General features: G+C 44.6%; 2 protein-coding genes and 3 non-coding genes across 5 annotated transcripts; all 5 read left to right on the top strand.

The window, feature by feature from the left end:
• Positions 1–71, top strand: trnag-gcc (transfer RNA glycine (anticodon GCC)). Its single transcript has one exon. It is a non-coding gene; the product is annotated as a tRNA-Gly (tRNA).
• A 2,923-nt stretch (positions 72–2,994) lies between these two features.
• On the top strand, positions 2,995–3,065 carry trnag-gcc (transfer RNA glycine (anticodon GCC)). The gene has a single exon. It is a non-coding gene; the product is annotated as a tRNA-Gly (tRNA).
• A 2,926-nt stretch (positions 3,066–5,991) lies between these two features.
• On the top strand, positions 5,992–6,062 carry trnag-gcc (transfer RNA glycine (anticodon GCC)). Its single transcript has one exon. It is a non-coding gene; the product is annotated as a tRNA-Gly (tRNA).
• A 1,199-nt stretch (positions 6,063–7,261) lies between these two features.
• Positions 7,262–10,612, top strand: LOC105419173 (uncharacterized). The gene is made up of 4 exons (XM_029832703.1): positions 7,262–8,638; positions 8,984–9,665; positions 9,707–10,314; positions 10,562–10,612. Exons 1-4 carry the CDS (start codon positions 7,262–7,264, stop codon positions 10,610–10,612), a joined length of 2,718 nt encoding a protein of 905 aa, XP_029688563.1.
• An 892-nt stretch (positions 10,613–11,504) lies between these two features.
• Positions 11,505–14,282, top strand: LOC101064818 (gap junction alpha-10 protein-like). The gene is made up of 3 exons (XM_029832702.1): positions 11,505–11,594; positions 12,285–13,702; positions 14,244–14,282. Exons 2-3 carry the CDS (start codon positions 12,323–12,325, stop codon positions 14,280–14,282), a joined length of 1,419 nt encoding a protein of 472 aa, XP_029688562.1. The 5' UTR covers positions 11,505–11,594; positions 12,285–12,322.
• The last annotated feature ends 2,062 nt before the right edge of the window (positions 14,283–16,344 follow it).

The raw sequence follows: 16,344 nt of genomic DNA, 5'->3' as shown, positions 1-16,344 counted from the left end.
GCATTGGTGGTTCAATGGAAGAATTCTCGCCTGCCACGCGGGAGACCCGGGTCCGATTCCCGGCCAATGCAAACTTCCTTTTCACTTTAATCCCCGCGGCTGCCATTTTGAGGTTCTTCCTTGTCCTTCTCCAGGGATGCTGACCTGTCCTTTTGAAGACAGTTTCCTTTCAGTAGTTTGACTGCAGGTGAGGTGTCCTGGCTTAGAAAATCAAGAGGTTCCTGGAGGGGCCTGGAAGGGCCCTGGTGGTGGCTGGACGGACCCAGAACACCACTATTGCACAAAAGAGCGAAAAGGCGCAGACCAGCGGGCAAATATAGTACATCCGTCGTGTTTTCCAACTGACATTAGGAATAGATGGAAAACTGTTTTGAGCTGTTTACCTACAGAATGCCCAGGTTCTATTCCCAATCAATAGAAAGTTCCTTTATCCCGTTGATCCCCAATGCTGCCATGCTGGACTACACTTCTGCTTTCATCTGGAGGAGTCTCTGTCCTTGGTGGTTAGTGCACTGATGGGTACTGTTCTCAGGAAGTCCCTGGCCTCACCTAGCATGGGTCGCTTTTCAGAAAACTCTTACTTTGTCACCTCGGTGTTTGAACTGTAGAAGATGCCATTTTCCACTGGCATCCAGTCTTTGGCTTTTTTATTTTTTTGCATGTTGCATGTGTCTGAGCGTTTTTTTTTTTTCTTGTTCTGGGGCAACGGCAGTATTGATGTGTGGTTCTATGGACACACTCTTGTTGAGAAAATAGAGCTGGTCCCAGTTCAGAAAGGCCTCGGCCAACGCTCCTCTGGGCCCCACTATAGATCCCGCAGCAAATTTAGGACACAGAGCATCCTCGCCACCTTATTGCCCGCATTTATGGGACAATCTTACGGGCCATAGTTCTGTCATTTATCCAACCGTAGTATGCCTGGTGGATGTGTTTGGGTGCACATTCAAGTGCCTGGCTATTTAAAGAGATTGTTGAGGTCAAAAGCCTCAGTTACTGGAAAACATGCAATGGTCAGCAAGAGCTGGGAGCCTGTAAAGACATCTGTAAATGAACACTACCTGGCTGGCGGCCAGACAGGAATAGTTCCCCAATCAGGCTGGTAATGTCACCTTTTTAGAAATGCTCACTGTAGTATATGTGCTGTCTGAATTTTCCCTTCAGGGAGGCACTTTTCTGGAGAGGTACTGGAGTTTTACTGTCTCCAGATTGCACAATATAAACGTACTTCCCGATCAGTGATTAGTGACTTTTCATTTCAAAACTTATCCAGAGTGCTTTTGGACAAAATCTTCCACGACAATACCAGCGGAGCAGGACTTTGCTTCGCATTGCTGGCAGTAAGTCAGACCTGTTCCCAGTGTATGTTTGACTTTGGCAGGGCTGTGCTTTGTCATCGGTTCTCTTCATAATTGTTGTTTAGATGAAGCCCAAGCTAGATTTCATCAGAACCTTACACCACCAGGCCCAGAACATGTCCAGCAGAACAGAGGGAAAGGAGGAATAATAGAACCACATTAAGACAGCACTCCAAGCCTGTGGCTACCCTGGTTGGCCCTTCATCAAATCCTCTAAAACACCCAGAGCAGAAAGAGAGGAGGAGGATTTTCAACAAACATGACAGGGCTGTGCATCTCAAGCCCTCCAACATCCTGATACCGAGGCCACCCAAGGGACAAAACATCGAGACACAAACAAAGTAAAGTAGTGAAGGCAGTCCAGTGTAACAACGAATGCCAAGACCTGTGCAGCAGGGAGACTAAATCACCGCTCCACACGCAAATGACATAACATGGAAGAGCCAACTCCTCAGGCCAGGACAAAGCAGTTCACCTGCATCTGAAGGACAAAGGACACTCGTTTGAGGATAATAACGTACAACGTATTCACACATCGTGAGAAGAGGCCATTCTCCCTTGGCTACTAACAAATCCCATTGTGTCAGGTACAGTTTCAATGACCTGCAAAATGCGGGGTGGAGAAACCAACATCCAGGCTGATTGAAGCTCCAAATGTGTTAATGGCTCCTGAAGAGTACAAGTAGCTGGAACTCCCAAACAGTCAGCTCAAACTGATGAAGCCTCGTGGATGGGAGGTGGAACGTCTTCAAGAAACTCAAACAGTACAGTTGCTATGCTTTAACTACATCAATGAAAAAGGAAAAGTTTTCACAAGTGAGGGTCGATTTGCAGTCACCAATTTAGTCACTGACCGTGCTCCTAGTCAGTATAATGGACAGTATCTCTGCCTGTCACGCGGAAGAGCGGGGTTCGATTCCCTGAGGAGGAGATACCTTTTTTTTCTCCCAATCACCGGCTGTCACCCCTCAGACTCTTTCGAGTGTGTCACAGTTCCGCTTGAGATCCTGCCACAGATCAACCTCGCCACCATGTTGCCTGCATTTATACAACAACCTGACAGGTTGCAGTTTTATTCTACATCGACCATTGCTATAACCGGTGAATGTGTTTTGTGTGTACATTTATGTGCCATCGATGTCCAGTTTCTCTAGTGTAGTAGTTATCGTGTTTGCCTCACACGCGGCAGGTCCCTGGCTCAAAACCAGAAAGAAGCAGGTCTGTAAGTGCGGAGCAGGGAGCTTCTTCCTGTCAGAAGGTACTCGTTTGTGTTTAAAAGATGTGACACAGAGTACCAGAAGATTGTTCCTTTTCTCAAAATTGCCCAGTGTTCATTAAAGTCAAAAATCAAACAGGATTGCAGCAGCAAAATCAATCAGAAGAGGTAATAAAGGAAAGAAAGAAGATCTCCCAGGTCAGAACCTAGAGACCCCTACTGGCCTGGCATGTGTACTAAATCAGTTTCCCGACAAACTGTGTGTTTGATTGTGTGCCTGTTAGTGCATTTGAGGGGAATGGGAGAGAGGCTTTTTCCCTTTTCTGTTAACTGCTTGCAATGTAAGTTTAAATTTACACGTTACGTGTTGTATAAATTGGTGGTCTCCGATTGACTTTTGAGGTTCTTAAGGACGCTTTTCAAGCATTGGTGGTTCAATGGAAGAATTCTCGCCTGCCACGCGGGAGACCCGGGTCCGATTCCCGGCCAATGCAAACTTCCTTTTCACTTTAATCCCCGCGGCTGCCATTTTGAGGTTCTTCCTTGTCCTTCTCCAGGGATGCTGACCTGTCCTTTTGAAGACAGTTTCCTTTCAGTAGTTTGACTGCAGGTGAGGTGTCCTGGCTTAGAAAATCAAGAGGGGCCTGGAGGGGCCTGGAAGGGCCCTGGTGGTGGCTGGACGGACCCAGAACACCACTATTGCACAAAAGAGCGAAAAGGCGCAGACCAGCGGGCAAATATAGTACATCCGTCGGGTTTTCCAACTGACATTAGGAATAGATGGAAAACTGTTTTGAGCTGTTTACCTACAGAATGCCCAGGTTCTATTCCCAATCAATAGAAAGTTCCTTTATCCCGTTGATCCCCAATGCTGCCATGCTGGACTACACTTCTGCTTTCATCTGGAGGAGTCTCTGTCCTTGGTGGTTAGTGCACTGATGGGTACTGTTCTCAGGAAGTCCCTGGCCTCACCTAGCATGGGTCGCTTTTCAGAAAACTCTTACTTTGTCACCTCGGTGTTTGAACTGTAGAAGATGCCATTTTCCACTGGCATCCAGTCTTTGGCTTTTTTATTTTTTTGCATGTAGCATGTGTCTGAGCGTTTTTTTTTTTTTTCTTGTTCTGGGGCAACGGCAGTATTGATGTGTGGTTCTATGGACACACTCTTGTTGAGAAAATAGAGCTGGTCCCAGTTCAGAAAGGCCTCGGCCAACGCTCCTCTGGGCCCCACTATAGATCCCGCAGCAAATTTAGGACACAGAGCATCCTCGCCACCTTATTGCCCGCATTTATGGGACAATCTTACGGGCCATAGTTCTGTCATTTATCCAACCGTAGTATGCCTGGTGGATGTGTTTGGGTGCACATTCAAGTGCCTGGCTATTTAAAGAGATTGTTGAGGTCAAAAGCCTCAGTTACTGGAAAACATGCAATGGTCAGCAAGAGCTGGGAGCCTGTAAAGACATCTGTAAATGAACACTACCTGGCTGGCAGCCAGACAGGAATAGTTCCCCAATCAGGCTGGTAATGTCACCTTTTTAGAAATGCTCACTGTAGTATATGTGCTGTCTGAATTTTCCCTTCAGGGAGGCACTTTTCTGGAGAGGTACTGGAGTTTTACTGTCTCCAGATTGCACAATATAAACGTACTTCCCGATCAGTGATTAGTGACTTTTCATTTCAAAACTTATCCAGAGTGCTTTTGGACAAAATCTTCCACGACAATACCAGCGGAGCAGGACTTTGCTTCGCATTGCTGGCAGTAAGTCAGACCTGTTCCCAGTGTATGTTTGACTTTGGCAGGGCTGTGCTTTGTCATCGGTTCTCTTCATAATTGTTGTTTAGATGAAGCCCAAGCTAGATTTCATCAGAACCTTACACCACCAGGCCCAGAACATGTCCAGCAGAACAGAGGGAAAGGAGGAATAATAGAACCACATTAAGACAGCACTCCAAGCCTGTGGCTACCCTGGTTGGCCCTTCATCAAATCCTCTAAAACACCCAGAGCAGAAAGAGAGGAGGAGGATTTTCAACAAACATGACAGGGCTGTGCATCTCAAGCCCTCCAACATCCTGATACCGAGGCCACCCAAGGGACAAAACATCGAGACACAAACAAAGTAAAGTAGTGAAGGCAGTCCAGTGTAACAACGAATGCCAAGACCTGTGCAGCAGGGAGACTAAATCACCGCTCCACACGCAAATGACATAACATGGAAGAGCCAACTCCTCAGGCCAGGACAAAGCAGTTCACCTGCATCTGAAGGACAAAGGACACTCGTTTGAGGATAATAACGTACAACGTATTCACACATCGTGAGAAGAGGCCATTCTCCCTTGGCTACTAACAAATCCCATTGTGTCAGGTACAGTTTCAATGACCTGCAAAATGCGGGGTGGAGAAACCAACATCCAGGCTGATTGAAGCTCCAAATGTGTTAATGGCTCCTGAAGAGTACAAGTAGCTGGAACTCCCAAACAGTCAGCTCAAACTGATGAAGCCTCGTGGATGGGAGGTGGAACGTCTTCAAGAAACTCAAACAGTACAGTTGCTATGCTTTAACTACATCAATGAAAAAGGAAAAGTTTTCACAAGTGAGGGTCGATTTGCAGTCACCAATTTAGTCAACTGACCGTGCTCCTAGTCAGTATAATGGACAGTATCTCTGCCTGTCACGCGGAAGAGCGGGGTTCGATTCCCTGAGGAGGAGATACCTTTTTTTTCTCCCAATCACCGGCTGTCACCCCTCAGACTCTTTCGAGTGTGTCACAGTTCCGCTTGAGATCCTGCCACAGATCAACCTCGCCACCATGTTGCCTGCATTTATACAACAACCTGACAGGTTGCAGTTTTATTCTACATCGACCATTGCTATAACCGGTGAATGTGTTTTGTGTGTACATTTATGTGCCATCGATGTCCGGTTTCTCTAGTGTAGTAGTTATCGTGTTTGCCTCACACGCGGCAGGTCCCTGGCTCAAAACCAGAAAGAAGCAGGTCTGTAAGTGCGGAGCAGGGAGCTTCTTCCTGTCAGAAGGTACTCGTTTGTGTTTAAAAGATGTGACACAGAGTACCAGAAGATTGTTCCTTTTCTCAAAATTGCCCAGTGTTCATTAAAGTCAAAAATCAAACAGGATTGCAGCAGCAAAATCAATCAGAAGAGGTAATAAAGGAAAGAAAGAAGATCTCCCAGGTCAGAACCTAGAGACCCCTACTGGCCTGGCATGTGTACTAAATCAGTTTCCCGACAAACTGTGTGTTTGATTGTGTGCCTGTTAGTGCATTTGAGGGGAATGGGAGAGAGGCTTTTTCCCTTTTCTGTTAACTGCTTGCAATGTAAGTTTAAATTTACACGTTACGTGTTGTATAAATTGGTGGTCTCCGATTGACTTTTGAGGTTCTTAAGGACGCTTTTCAAGCATTGGTGGTTCAATGGAAGAATTCTCGCCTGCCACGCGGGAGACCCGGGTCCGATTCCCGGCCAATGCAAACTTCCTTTTCACTTTAATCCCCACGGCTGCCATTTTGAGGTTCTTCCTTGTCCTTCTCCAGGGATGCTGACCTGTCCTTTTGAAGACAGTTTCCTTTCAGTAGTTTGACTGCAGGTGAGGTGTCCTGGCTTAGAAAATCAAGAGGTTCCTGGAGGGGCCTGGAAGGGCCCTGGTGGTGGCTGGACGGACCCAGAACACCACTATTGCACAAAAGAGCGAAAAGGCGCAGACCAGCGGGCAAATATAGTACATCCGTCGTGTTTTCCAACTGACATTAGGAATAGATGGAAAACTGTTTTGAGCTGTTTACCTACAGAATGCCCAGGTTCTATTCCCAATCAATAGAAAGTTCCTTTATCCCGTTGATCCCCAATGCTGCCATGCTGGACTACACTTCTGCTTTCATCTGGAGGAGTCTCTGTCCTTGGTGGTTAGTGCACTGATGGGTACTGTTCTCAGGAAGTCCCTGGCCTCACCTAGCATGGGTCGCTTTTCAGAAAACTCTTACTTTGTCACCTCGGTGTTTGAACTGTAGAAGATGCCATTTTCCACTGGCTCCCCCTGCTGTAGCATATTTTGTACCATGGGTGAGGCACACCGCCGTGCCTCATCAATCTGTAGCTGTGATAGCAGCTTCTTATTGCGGATATTAGAACACTGAGCTAAGAGCCGCTTCGGTGTAGGTATATATATTGTAAGTATATATTGCTACTGGGACACAAGCCGGGTCTTGATCACCCCGGCTGGGTCGCCTGGGCGAGGGTGTATGATGTTGTGAGACCCGAAACACCCTATGAACCCAGGATACATCACTGATGATGTGTCCCAGTGCATCCAGGAGACGTATCTTTTAAGTTTACGTCTGGCAGAGCCAGTGACCCCTAGGAAAGACTAGGTGACAACCAAGAACAGTTTGGTCGACTACTGGAAAGACAGTTGGCAGCTCGGAAAGATGGCGCCCGGGACAGTATGGGTTAGCACCCCAGCCTGTATCTTTCGCGAGTAGGAACCCAAACAAGCTACGGAAAGCCCTACAGAGAAACACCCCCAGGAGATCCGAGAGGGGGGGAGGATGAGATCTCCAATCGGACGGACCTAACGTTAATGACCCCTGCAATGGAAATGACTACGACAGTAACATGTATCTGCAGCAAGCTGTGCAAGAACCATCGTGGCTTAAAGATCCATCAGGCCAGAATGAAATGTCTGGAGCGGGAGGTTGAGGTGCAACGCACAGGTCCTGGACCTGGTAAGACGCAGGAGGAGCCCGGACAGGAGGCAACCCACAGATCCCAGTCCCTCCACGTACCGGAGCCTCCCAACCCTAACAGAGTAGTTCAACAGCAGCGGATTAAGTGGCCCCCAGCAAATAGACGGAGTGAGTGGCTGCAGTTTGATGAGGATGTGTCCAACATCATCCAAGCCACAGCCAAAGGAGATGTCAACAGCAGATTCCAGGCGATAAGTACCATCATCGTCAGCTATGGCTCAGAAAGATTTGGACGGATCGAGAAGGGCAACACTGAGACCACCTCTTACACCATGAATCGTAGGTCCTTTAAGATACACCAACTGCGCAAGGAGCTGCGAACCCTCAAGACACAGTTCAAGAGAGCTTCTGATGGGGACAAGCAAGCTTTAAAAGAGCTGTATAACATCCTGCGGAAGAAGTTGAAAACTCTCCGCAGAGCAGAGTGGCACAGGAGGCGCGGGAGAGAGAGAGCCAGGAAGCGAGCAGCCTTCATTGCCAATCCCTTCCGGTTTTCTAAACAGCTGCTCGGGGACAAGCGGAGTGGCCGACTTGAGTGCTCAAGGGAGGAAGTGAATCGCTTCCTCCAAAACACCATGAGCGACCCACTGAGGGGTCAAGACCTAGGACCCAACAGAGCACTCATCAGCCCTGCCCCACCATCGGCAGAGTTCAAGCTGGCAGAGCCTAGTTTGAAGGAGGTTGAAGAAGTCATCAAGGCAGCCCGTTCTGCATCTTCCCCGGGCCCCAGTGGTGTACCTTACCTCGTCTACAAGCGCTGTCCAGAAATTCTCCAGCATCTGTGGAAGGCCTTGAAAGTGATCTGGCGAAGGGGGAGAGTAGCCGACCAGTGGAGGTGTGCTGAGGGACTTTGGATACCCAAGGAGGAGGACTCGAAAAACATCAACCAGTTTCGGACTATCTCACTACTGAGTGTGGAAGGGAAGGTGTTTTTTAGCATCGTCTCCCGAAGACTGACCGAGTTTCTCCTCAAGAACAACTACACCGACACTTCAGTGCAGAAGGGTGGGATCCCTGGTGTCCCCGGCTGTCTAGAGCACAATGGTGTAGTCACACAGCTCATCAGAGAGGCCCAGGAGAGCAAAGGAGAACTAGCGGTTTTGTGGTTGGACCTGACTAACGCCTACTGGTCCATCCCACACAAGCTAGTTGAGCTTGCGCTACACCTACACCATGTTCCCAGTAAGATCAAGGACCTGATTCTGAATTACGATAATAAGTTCAGGCTCAGGGTCACTTCAGGGTCAGTAACCGCAGACTGGCATCACCTTGAGAAAGGAATAATAACAGGCTGTACCATCTCCGTTCTCTTCGTACTGGCGATGAATATGGTGGTAAAGGCGGCTGAGGTGGAGTCCAGAGGGCCTCTATCCAGATCAGGTGCCCGACAGCCCCCCATAAGAGCCTACATGGACGACCTTACCGTCACAACAACATCAGTCCCAGGGTGTAGGTGGATCTTGCAGGGTTTGAAGAGACTCATCCTATGGGCTAGGATGAGTTTTAAGCCCACCAAGTCAAGGTCCATGGTACTGAAGAAGGGGAAAGTGGTGGACAAATTCCGATTCTCAATCTCAGGAACCGTAATTCCATCGATCACGGAGCAACCAGTCAAGAGCCTGGGAAAGCTCTTTGACTCCAGCCTGAAGGACACTGCTGCTATCCAGAAGTCTATGGAAGAGCTTGGAGGGTGGCTCACTAAGGTGGACAAGTCTGGCCTGCCTGGTAGATTTAAAGCCTGGATCTACCAGTACTCCATCCTTCCCAGAGTCCTGTGGCCTCTCCTCGTGTACGTAGTCCCAGTAACAACAGTGGAATCCTTTGAAAGGAAGATCAGCAGCTTTCTGCGCAGATGGCTGGGTCTTCCTCGCAGCCTCAACAGCGATGCACTGTACGGGACAAGTAACACCCTGCAGCTACCCTTCAGTGGGCTCACTGAAGAATTTAAGGTGGCACGCACAAGAGAAACCCTACAGTACAGAGACTCCAGGGACTGCAAGGTGTCATCAGCCGGGATTGAGGTGAAGACAGGAAGGAGGTGGAAGGCAGAAAAGCCAGTGGATGTGGCTGAGTCACGCCTAAAGCAAAAGGCACTAGTTGGGGCCGTGGCAACAGGAAGAACAGGCTTGGGCTACTTCCCAAAGACCCAAGTCAGCCATGCCCGGGGCAAAGAGAGAAACCACCTACTTCAGGAGGAGGTCCGAGCAGGCGTGGAGGAAGAGCGAGTGGGTAGGGCAGTGGGACTCCGGCAGCAGGGGACATGGACAAGGTGGGAGAGCGCGTTACAGCTACCTGGTCAAACATCATGCAGGCAGACTTCCACCGCGTCCGGTTCCTTGTGGCGGCAGTCTACGATGCCCTCCCCAGCCCAGCAAACCTCCATGCGTGGGGAAAGAGTGAGACACCCACCTGTTCCCTTTGCTCCGGAAGAGGCTCCCTGGAACATCTCCTTAGCAGCTGCCCAAAGTCCCTGGCTGATGGTCGCTATCACTGGTGCCACGACCAGGTACTCAAAGCAGTGGCTGAGAGTATAGCCTTGGCCATTAGCACCAGCAAACACCATCATGCTCCGAAGAAGGCAATCTCCTTCATAAAAGCTGGAGAGAGACCTCGTGCAGGCCCACAGATAACAACGGGACTCCTCCACACAGCTACTGATTGGCAACTGCACGTTGACCTGGGAAAACAACTGTTATTCCCCCAGCACATCGTAACAACATCTCTACGGCCAGACATGATCATCATCTCAGAGGCTTCGAAACACCTGATCATGCTGGAGCTTACAGTGCCCTGGGAAGAGCGGATTGAGGAAGCCAACGAAAGGAAATGTGCCAAGTATCAGGAGCTGGTGGAGGAGTGCAGGGGCAGGGGCTGGAGGACCTTCTATGAGCCCATAGAAGTTGGCTGTAGAGGCTTTGCAGGACGCTCCCTCTGTAAAGCCTTTGGCCGATTGGGAATTACAGGGACAGCCAAAAAGAGGGCCATGATATATATATATATATATATATATATATATATATATATATATATATATATATATATATATCACACACACACACACACACACACACACACACAGATATATATATATATACGTGTGTGTATATATATATATATATATATATATATATATATATAGTCATTTTATATTGAAAAGTCAAGTGCTGAAGCAGCCAGTGGTGGTTGTGTAACCCAGTGATCCTGGTGTGACATCTGTCTGACCACAGCTTCTGAAGGGAAAATTAAATCAATGCACCATTGACTCTGTCAAAATGTGATGGAAATCTAATTAAAGACCCCGAAGGCATAAATAGTTATTTTATGCAGACAAGCACTATCCTCCCATTACAGTCGTAGTAGTTACTACTATACAAATCAGTTCCTGATTGTGTTTAACTAATGTTTCTAATGATATTCAATGACTCTGATCAAATGTTCACACCCTCACACCCTTACAAATTTTCAATTGCTCTGTTTTCTGTTCATTCCACTAAAAATGCAAGAGACACCCCCCCTCCCTCCCCCCATCACCTCACCTTCCACTTCCTGGGATATGCTAAATCCTGCAGCAATATATATATATATATATATATATATATATATATATATATATATATATATATATACACACTGTGTATATATATATATATATATATATACTGTATATATATATATATACACACACACACACACACACGCACAAACACACACAACCTTTAAATGGTCCATGCTTTATTATTGTGGAGTGTATTTATACCTCTGGGAGGCAGGGCAGTCATGCATGCATGTACATGGTCTGACATGTGTAACACCCCCACATTCCACAATAAAATGCATGCTTTAGGTGACATATGTGCATTTAAACTACGATCTATGTTGAGAATTAAGTGCAGTCAGTACACGTTAATCCCCATTGTAACATTTTTCTTTTATTCAATGAATGTGTATCTAAACATTAAAAATAATAAATATATGATATTGATATATGATATTGACAGTGCTGGTGGCAGTTGGCAGAACTGGCATGGGAGAAAGGAGGGGATAGGAGAAGCTTTGTGCAGTCAGAACATGATCGATGCAAACATCCTGTGAACCCTGCATGTAACACAGGAAATCTCACACAAATGGACAGAGGATGGGCAAAGCCGCTAGATGGGGGCTGGAGGACCACTGCACACCTCCATGGGGTAAATGCAAGGACCTTTTACTGCTATTATGAGATGTTCATAGAGAAGAAGAAACAATCTAGACCAGTCACATGTAAGTGCTGTAAAATCAAGGATTTTTTTTCTTTTTTAAATGTTTGTTCCATTAAATCTCAACATAGAAAAGTAGTTCCTTATCAAGTAATGGTTCTATGTGGGAAAAAGTTACAATTAATCTAAATAGTAATTTTTAGAGTCAAATTCCTTGCAGGACACAGAAAAAAGGACAGTTACTTATTTGTTCATGTTTTATTTTTATTTGAGGGTATTGTTTCTTTCATAGCAGCAAATGAAGCTGTCAAAATGTTATGATCTTAAGGATGTTATAGTGTGGTTAAAAAATAATGGCAGAGCCACATTTGTTTTACACTTTTTAACATTTGAATTAATTAACCACCTCCCATTCTCTTATTTTCTCCCATTTTATGTGTGGTCTCAGAGAAATAAACATTTTTATATTGCTTGTTAAGTGTGTTACTGGTCAAACAAATTTCTAACTTTTCTTACGCATTTCATCTTCTATCTTATATGTTTTTTTATAATTTTATTTCTAAAATGTTGCTCTACAAACTTGTATATTCAGAAAGTCACAGAAAGGAAAGAAAATGTGATCTACAGTAATAATAAAGAGAAATCGTCTTCAGAAATTATTGGTTACATGACAAATCTTTTTTTCTTTTTTCCTTGTTTTGTTCAACTTTTAACTCTAAGGCTCTTTTTTTTTGTGAATATTATATCTTAGCAGTTTGAGAACATGTGGCACTGAAGCAGAAGAAGTTAACCATGGGGGACTGGAACCTGCTTGGCAGCATCCTAGAAGAGGTTCACATACATTCCACCATCGTGGGCAAAATATGGCTGACCATACTCTTCATTTTCCGCATGCTGATATTGGGAGCAGCTGCTGAAGATGTGTGGGATGATGAGCTGTCTGAGTTCATCTGTAACACTGACCAACCAGGATGCAAAGCTGTCTGCTATGACCGTGCCTTCCCTATCTCGCTTATTCGCTTCTGGGTCCTGCAGGTTATCTTTGTCTCTGCACCCTCTTTGGTCTATATGGGCCATGCCCTTTATTGCATCCGAGCTCTTGAGAAAGAGCGCCACCGCAGGCGTATCCAGCTAAAGGAGGAGTTGGATGAGGCTGAATTAGCAATGGAGGAACAGAGGCGTGCAGAGAGAGAATTGAGAAGGCTGGATGAACAGAAGAAAGTGAAGAAGGCCCCTCTTAAAGGTTCTTTGTTGAGAACTTACATTATCCATATCCTTACTCGCTCTGTGGTGGAAATCTGTTTCCTTCTTGGCCAGTATTTCCTCTACGGTGTTCAATTGGACCCACTTTATAAGTGTGAGAGGATGCCCTGTCCCAACAGTGTAGACTGTTACATCTCTAGGCCCACAGAGAAGAGCATTTTCATGGTCTTCATGATTGCCATTGCTGGTATTTCACTTTTACTCAACATTTTTGAAATATCACACCTAGGCATAAGGAAAATTAAAGGGATACTATATGGAGAGCTATACAGAGACGATGACAGTTTGATTTTCAAGTCCAAGAAGAAAGCCTCCTTACCACAACTTTGTGTCATTAGCAGTGTATCACCTCACAATGGGCCTTTGACTCAAACACTGAAAGTGATTCCAGAGGTAGCCATGAAATTTTCTTATTGTAATGCTGGCCTTAAATCCAGCCAGGACATACAAAGACCCAACCGTAGCCTGCAACCTAAGCCAACTGGGTGTGTTGAGAACTTACAAATTCAAGCCCCCCTAATCAGTGAGGAAATGAACACTTTCAAGGCAGAAAACAACCCAGAGTGGATCTCTTCTTTTTCAATTGGTGGAGGTAGTACAACAAACCACGAAGATGATACACGTGATGTAGGACTCCCTCTTTCTAACCATTCGGAAACTCAGTTATTACATAACATCCTAAGGTCAAGGGATGCACAAAAAGAGGAGCGAAAGGATTCAGTGATGAATGAAGTCCTCATACCAAACCCCAGGAAGACGAGCTTTTTGAACAGACCACCATCAGAGAGCTTGTCTTCTATCAGTAACTCTACAAGTCCATCCTTACATACCTCAGAGGAATCTGATGAACTGGGCTCATTACAGGGAGACATGCCAATAATGCCACCGGCTGGCCGAAGAATGTCTATGGCAAGTATAGCGTCATTGGTTTCTCATGGGTTGAATAGCTCAAACACATTTTTCACATTTTTGGTATGAAATACACTATATGAAATTTACACCCAGTCTGGCCAAATAGAAATTTCTCCTTTCCACATATTCTTCTTTCAAGGTATCCAAAATATTTCTATTTACACAGTTAAAAACAGGCATACTATTACAACAATAAAGTCAGTGTCACTGAAAAAGCTCTATCAGTTGTGTACATTTAGAAAGGTTGATTGAGGGTTGTGTGCATGTAATAAGGAACAAGAAGGGCTGCCAGCTGTGATTTACATGACTAACTGGATTCATAATAGTTTTCCAAGAATACAAGAAACAACGAGAAAATTTAGAATAATAGCAATAATGATTAAAATGGCAATGCTTGTTTTTATTAGTCTGGTGAAGAATTAGGATTCAATTAAATAAAATATTTAGGTTCAGAATACATGTTAAATAATTAATGTCATGCCTTATAATAAATTCCATTGTCAGGGATTAAGATGGACTTGTCTCTTTGTCTTTTTAGAGCATGTTTCTGGATATCTCTTCTATCATGAAGAAGTGACAACAACTGCATGTCTGTCGGAGCAGTGTTTGCAGTTTGGCTGGGTAACAAACAAGGAGGAAACTTTATCAATGATTCAACTATCAACATTGATCCTTCAGTTGAATCGCACCTCGTGTTAATTTGGATTTATATATATACACACACACATAAACACACACACACACACACACACACACACACACACACACACACACACACATATATATATACATCTTTCCATGTTATTGTACAGATAAAAACAAACTGGACTACTGACTAATACTGCTGTTCAAACTTAAAATATGTTTTGTAAGTCACAAACCTAATTGGAATATGTACTGTATGTCTATGGACTTGTATGTATTTGTATACATCAGAAATGACCACTCTTTGTTTTAAATCCAAAATAAATGCTTCTTTAAAAACTTTGGTTTTAGTCATTACACTTTAAAGAGCATATTGAAGGGACTATATATAAAACATATTTGTAATCTTGTCCATAAATTAAAAAAAAAAAAAACATTACAAAAGTTAATTTAGAATATAAAATGTGTCTCATGACACAACAGTACAAATTTAATGGAAAAATGGCAGTTTTGTGTATATCTGTCAGGACATGGAACAGATCTTCTGTGCATGGATGCATGTAGCCGAAGAGAAGGTTCAAGGAAAAGATTTACTCATATCAAATTATTTATTCATGTCAACTAAACACCAAAAAAAAATTGAATTCAATCATTGTCCATCACATAATTGACAGTTGTTTATTGTAGCCTGTGTCCCTCTTTAATTAATGTATTGCCTGTGTGTGTGTTTCGATCTGTGTGTTTCGATCTTTAGTTTACGCCCCTCCGAAAAAGCTTGTCAGGAAGCACAAAAAGTTATAACTTGTGATTCTTTCAATCAATCTTTATTTATATAGCGTCTGTTACAATCAGAATTGTTTCTAGGCGCTTTACAGAATCCCAGGGCCTGACCCCCAACAAGCAAGTGGCAAGGAAAAACTCCCCTTTAACAGGAAGAAACCTGGACCAGGACCTGGCTCATATAGGGGGACCCTCCTGCTGATGGCCGGCTGGGTAGAGAGAGAGGAGAAGGGGGAGGACAGGTAGAGGTGAGAATAGGTAGAACATAGAAATACATTATATTAATTAAAATAAGCTGCTGGTAGAGTCGGGTTGTGTGGGTCAGCAGGGTCGGAGGTCAGTAGACTTATGAAGGCGGCACTACCTGTAGATTCATACAGAAGGGGGTTTGTAACATACAGACCACTTCTGTTAGTTTTTATTAAATGACCACATGTCATAAACCTTAAACAGTAAACCTATCAATAAATCACAAAATATTCATAATAAACATAATTTACATAAACTACACTTCCCAGAACGCTTAGCAATTACTGGGCATGTGACACTTAGTACACAAGTTACCTGCGTAGCTTGAGGATGCAACAATACACGATAATAAACATAAATAAACCATAGTGCGACACTGCAGATAATTGCAGGAGCCGCGGCATTATTATTATTATTATTGTTAGCATAATGCTACTAGCGTCCACATTACTGAACGCTCTATTTTACAAAAGTTTGCACAGAAGTTTCCAACACAGCATGACAAGCGCTGATACACAACACGTATAACAACATTATCTGGCGGCATCATCAACGTTTAACTTGCAGCAGTCGCACATGTATACATGTAACGTCCATGGACATACAAAAAAAACGGAACAAAAATCTGAAGTTAAAACTGTTTCCTTTTACCAAGTGACTTATAGTCTCAACACTGTGACTACTCCATTTAACCTTTGTCATGTTATAAAAGAAATATAACTGCTGTCAAGGGAGAAATCATTAATTTTCCTCTTACTTAAAATTACATTCAAAAAAATACATTATGGTGAAAACAAGAACAAGTCAAGGGTCATGGGTGCATATTTTGCTGGCGTACCTAAGTTTCTCAAATCATCGCTTGGGTCTAAAAGGGCTTTTGCAAGGCTTTCGGCAACTCAGTATGCCTCACCTCTGGCTTCCATCCCCAAATCTAATGGGCAGTGTGAAGGGGCCACCCAGGTGTT

The sequence above is a fragment of the Takifugu rubripes genome, chromosome 2 (assembly GCF_901000725.2).
Source record: "Takifugu rubripes chromosome 2, fTakRub1.2, whole genome shotgun sequence".
Lineage (NCBI taxonomy): Eukaryota > Metazoa > Chordata > Actinopteri > Tetraodontiformes > Tetraodontidae > Takifugu > Takifugu rubripes.
This window is presented reverse-complemented; position numbering and strand designations above follow the sequence as displayed.

Excerpts from the sequence above, each read along its gene's own strand:
- LOC105419173 (XM_029832703.1), top strand. The coding sequence starts at position 7,262 with ATGAAATGTCTGGAGCGGGAGGTTGAGGTGCAACGCACAGGTCCTGGA. Across the intron at positions 9,666-9,706 it reads GCAGACTTCCACCGCGTCCG|CAAACCTCCATGCGTGGGGA; the intron begins GTTCCTTGTGGC and ends TCCCCAGCCCAG. Across the intron at positions 10,315-10,561 it reads CAGGGACAGCCAAAAAGAGG|CTTCTGAAGGGAAAATTAAA; the intron begins GCCATGATATAT and ends GTCTGACCACAG.
- LOC101064818 (XM_029832702.1), top strand. The coding sequence starts at position 12,323 with ATGGGGGACTGGAACCTGCTTGGCAGCATCCTAGAAGAGGTTCACATA. Across the intron at positions 13,703-14,243 it reads CTGGCCGAAGAATGTCTATG|AGCATGTTTCTGGATATCTC; the intron begins GCAAGTATAGCG and ends TTGTCTTTTTAG.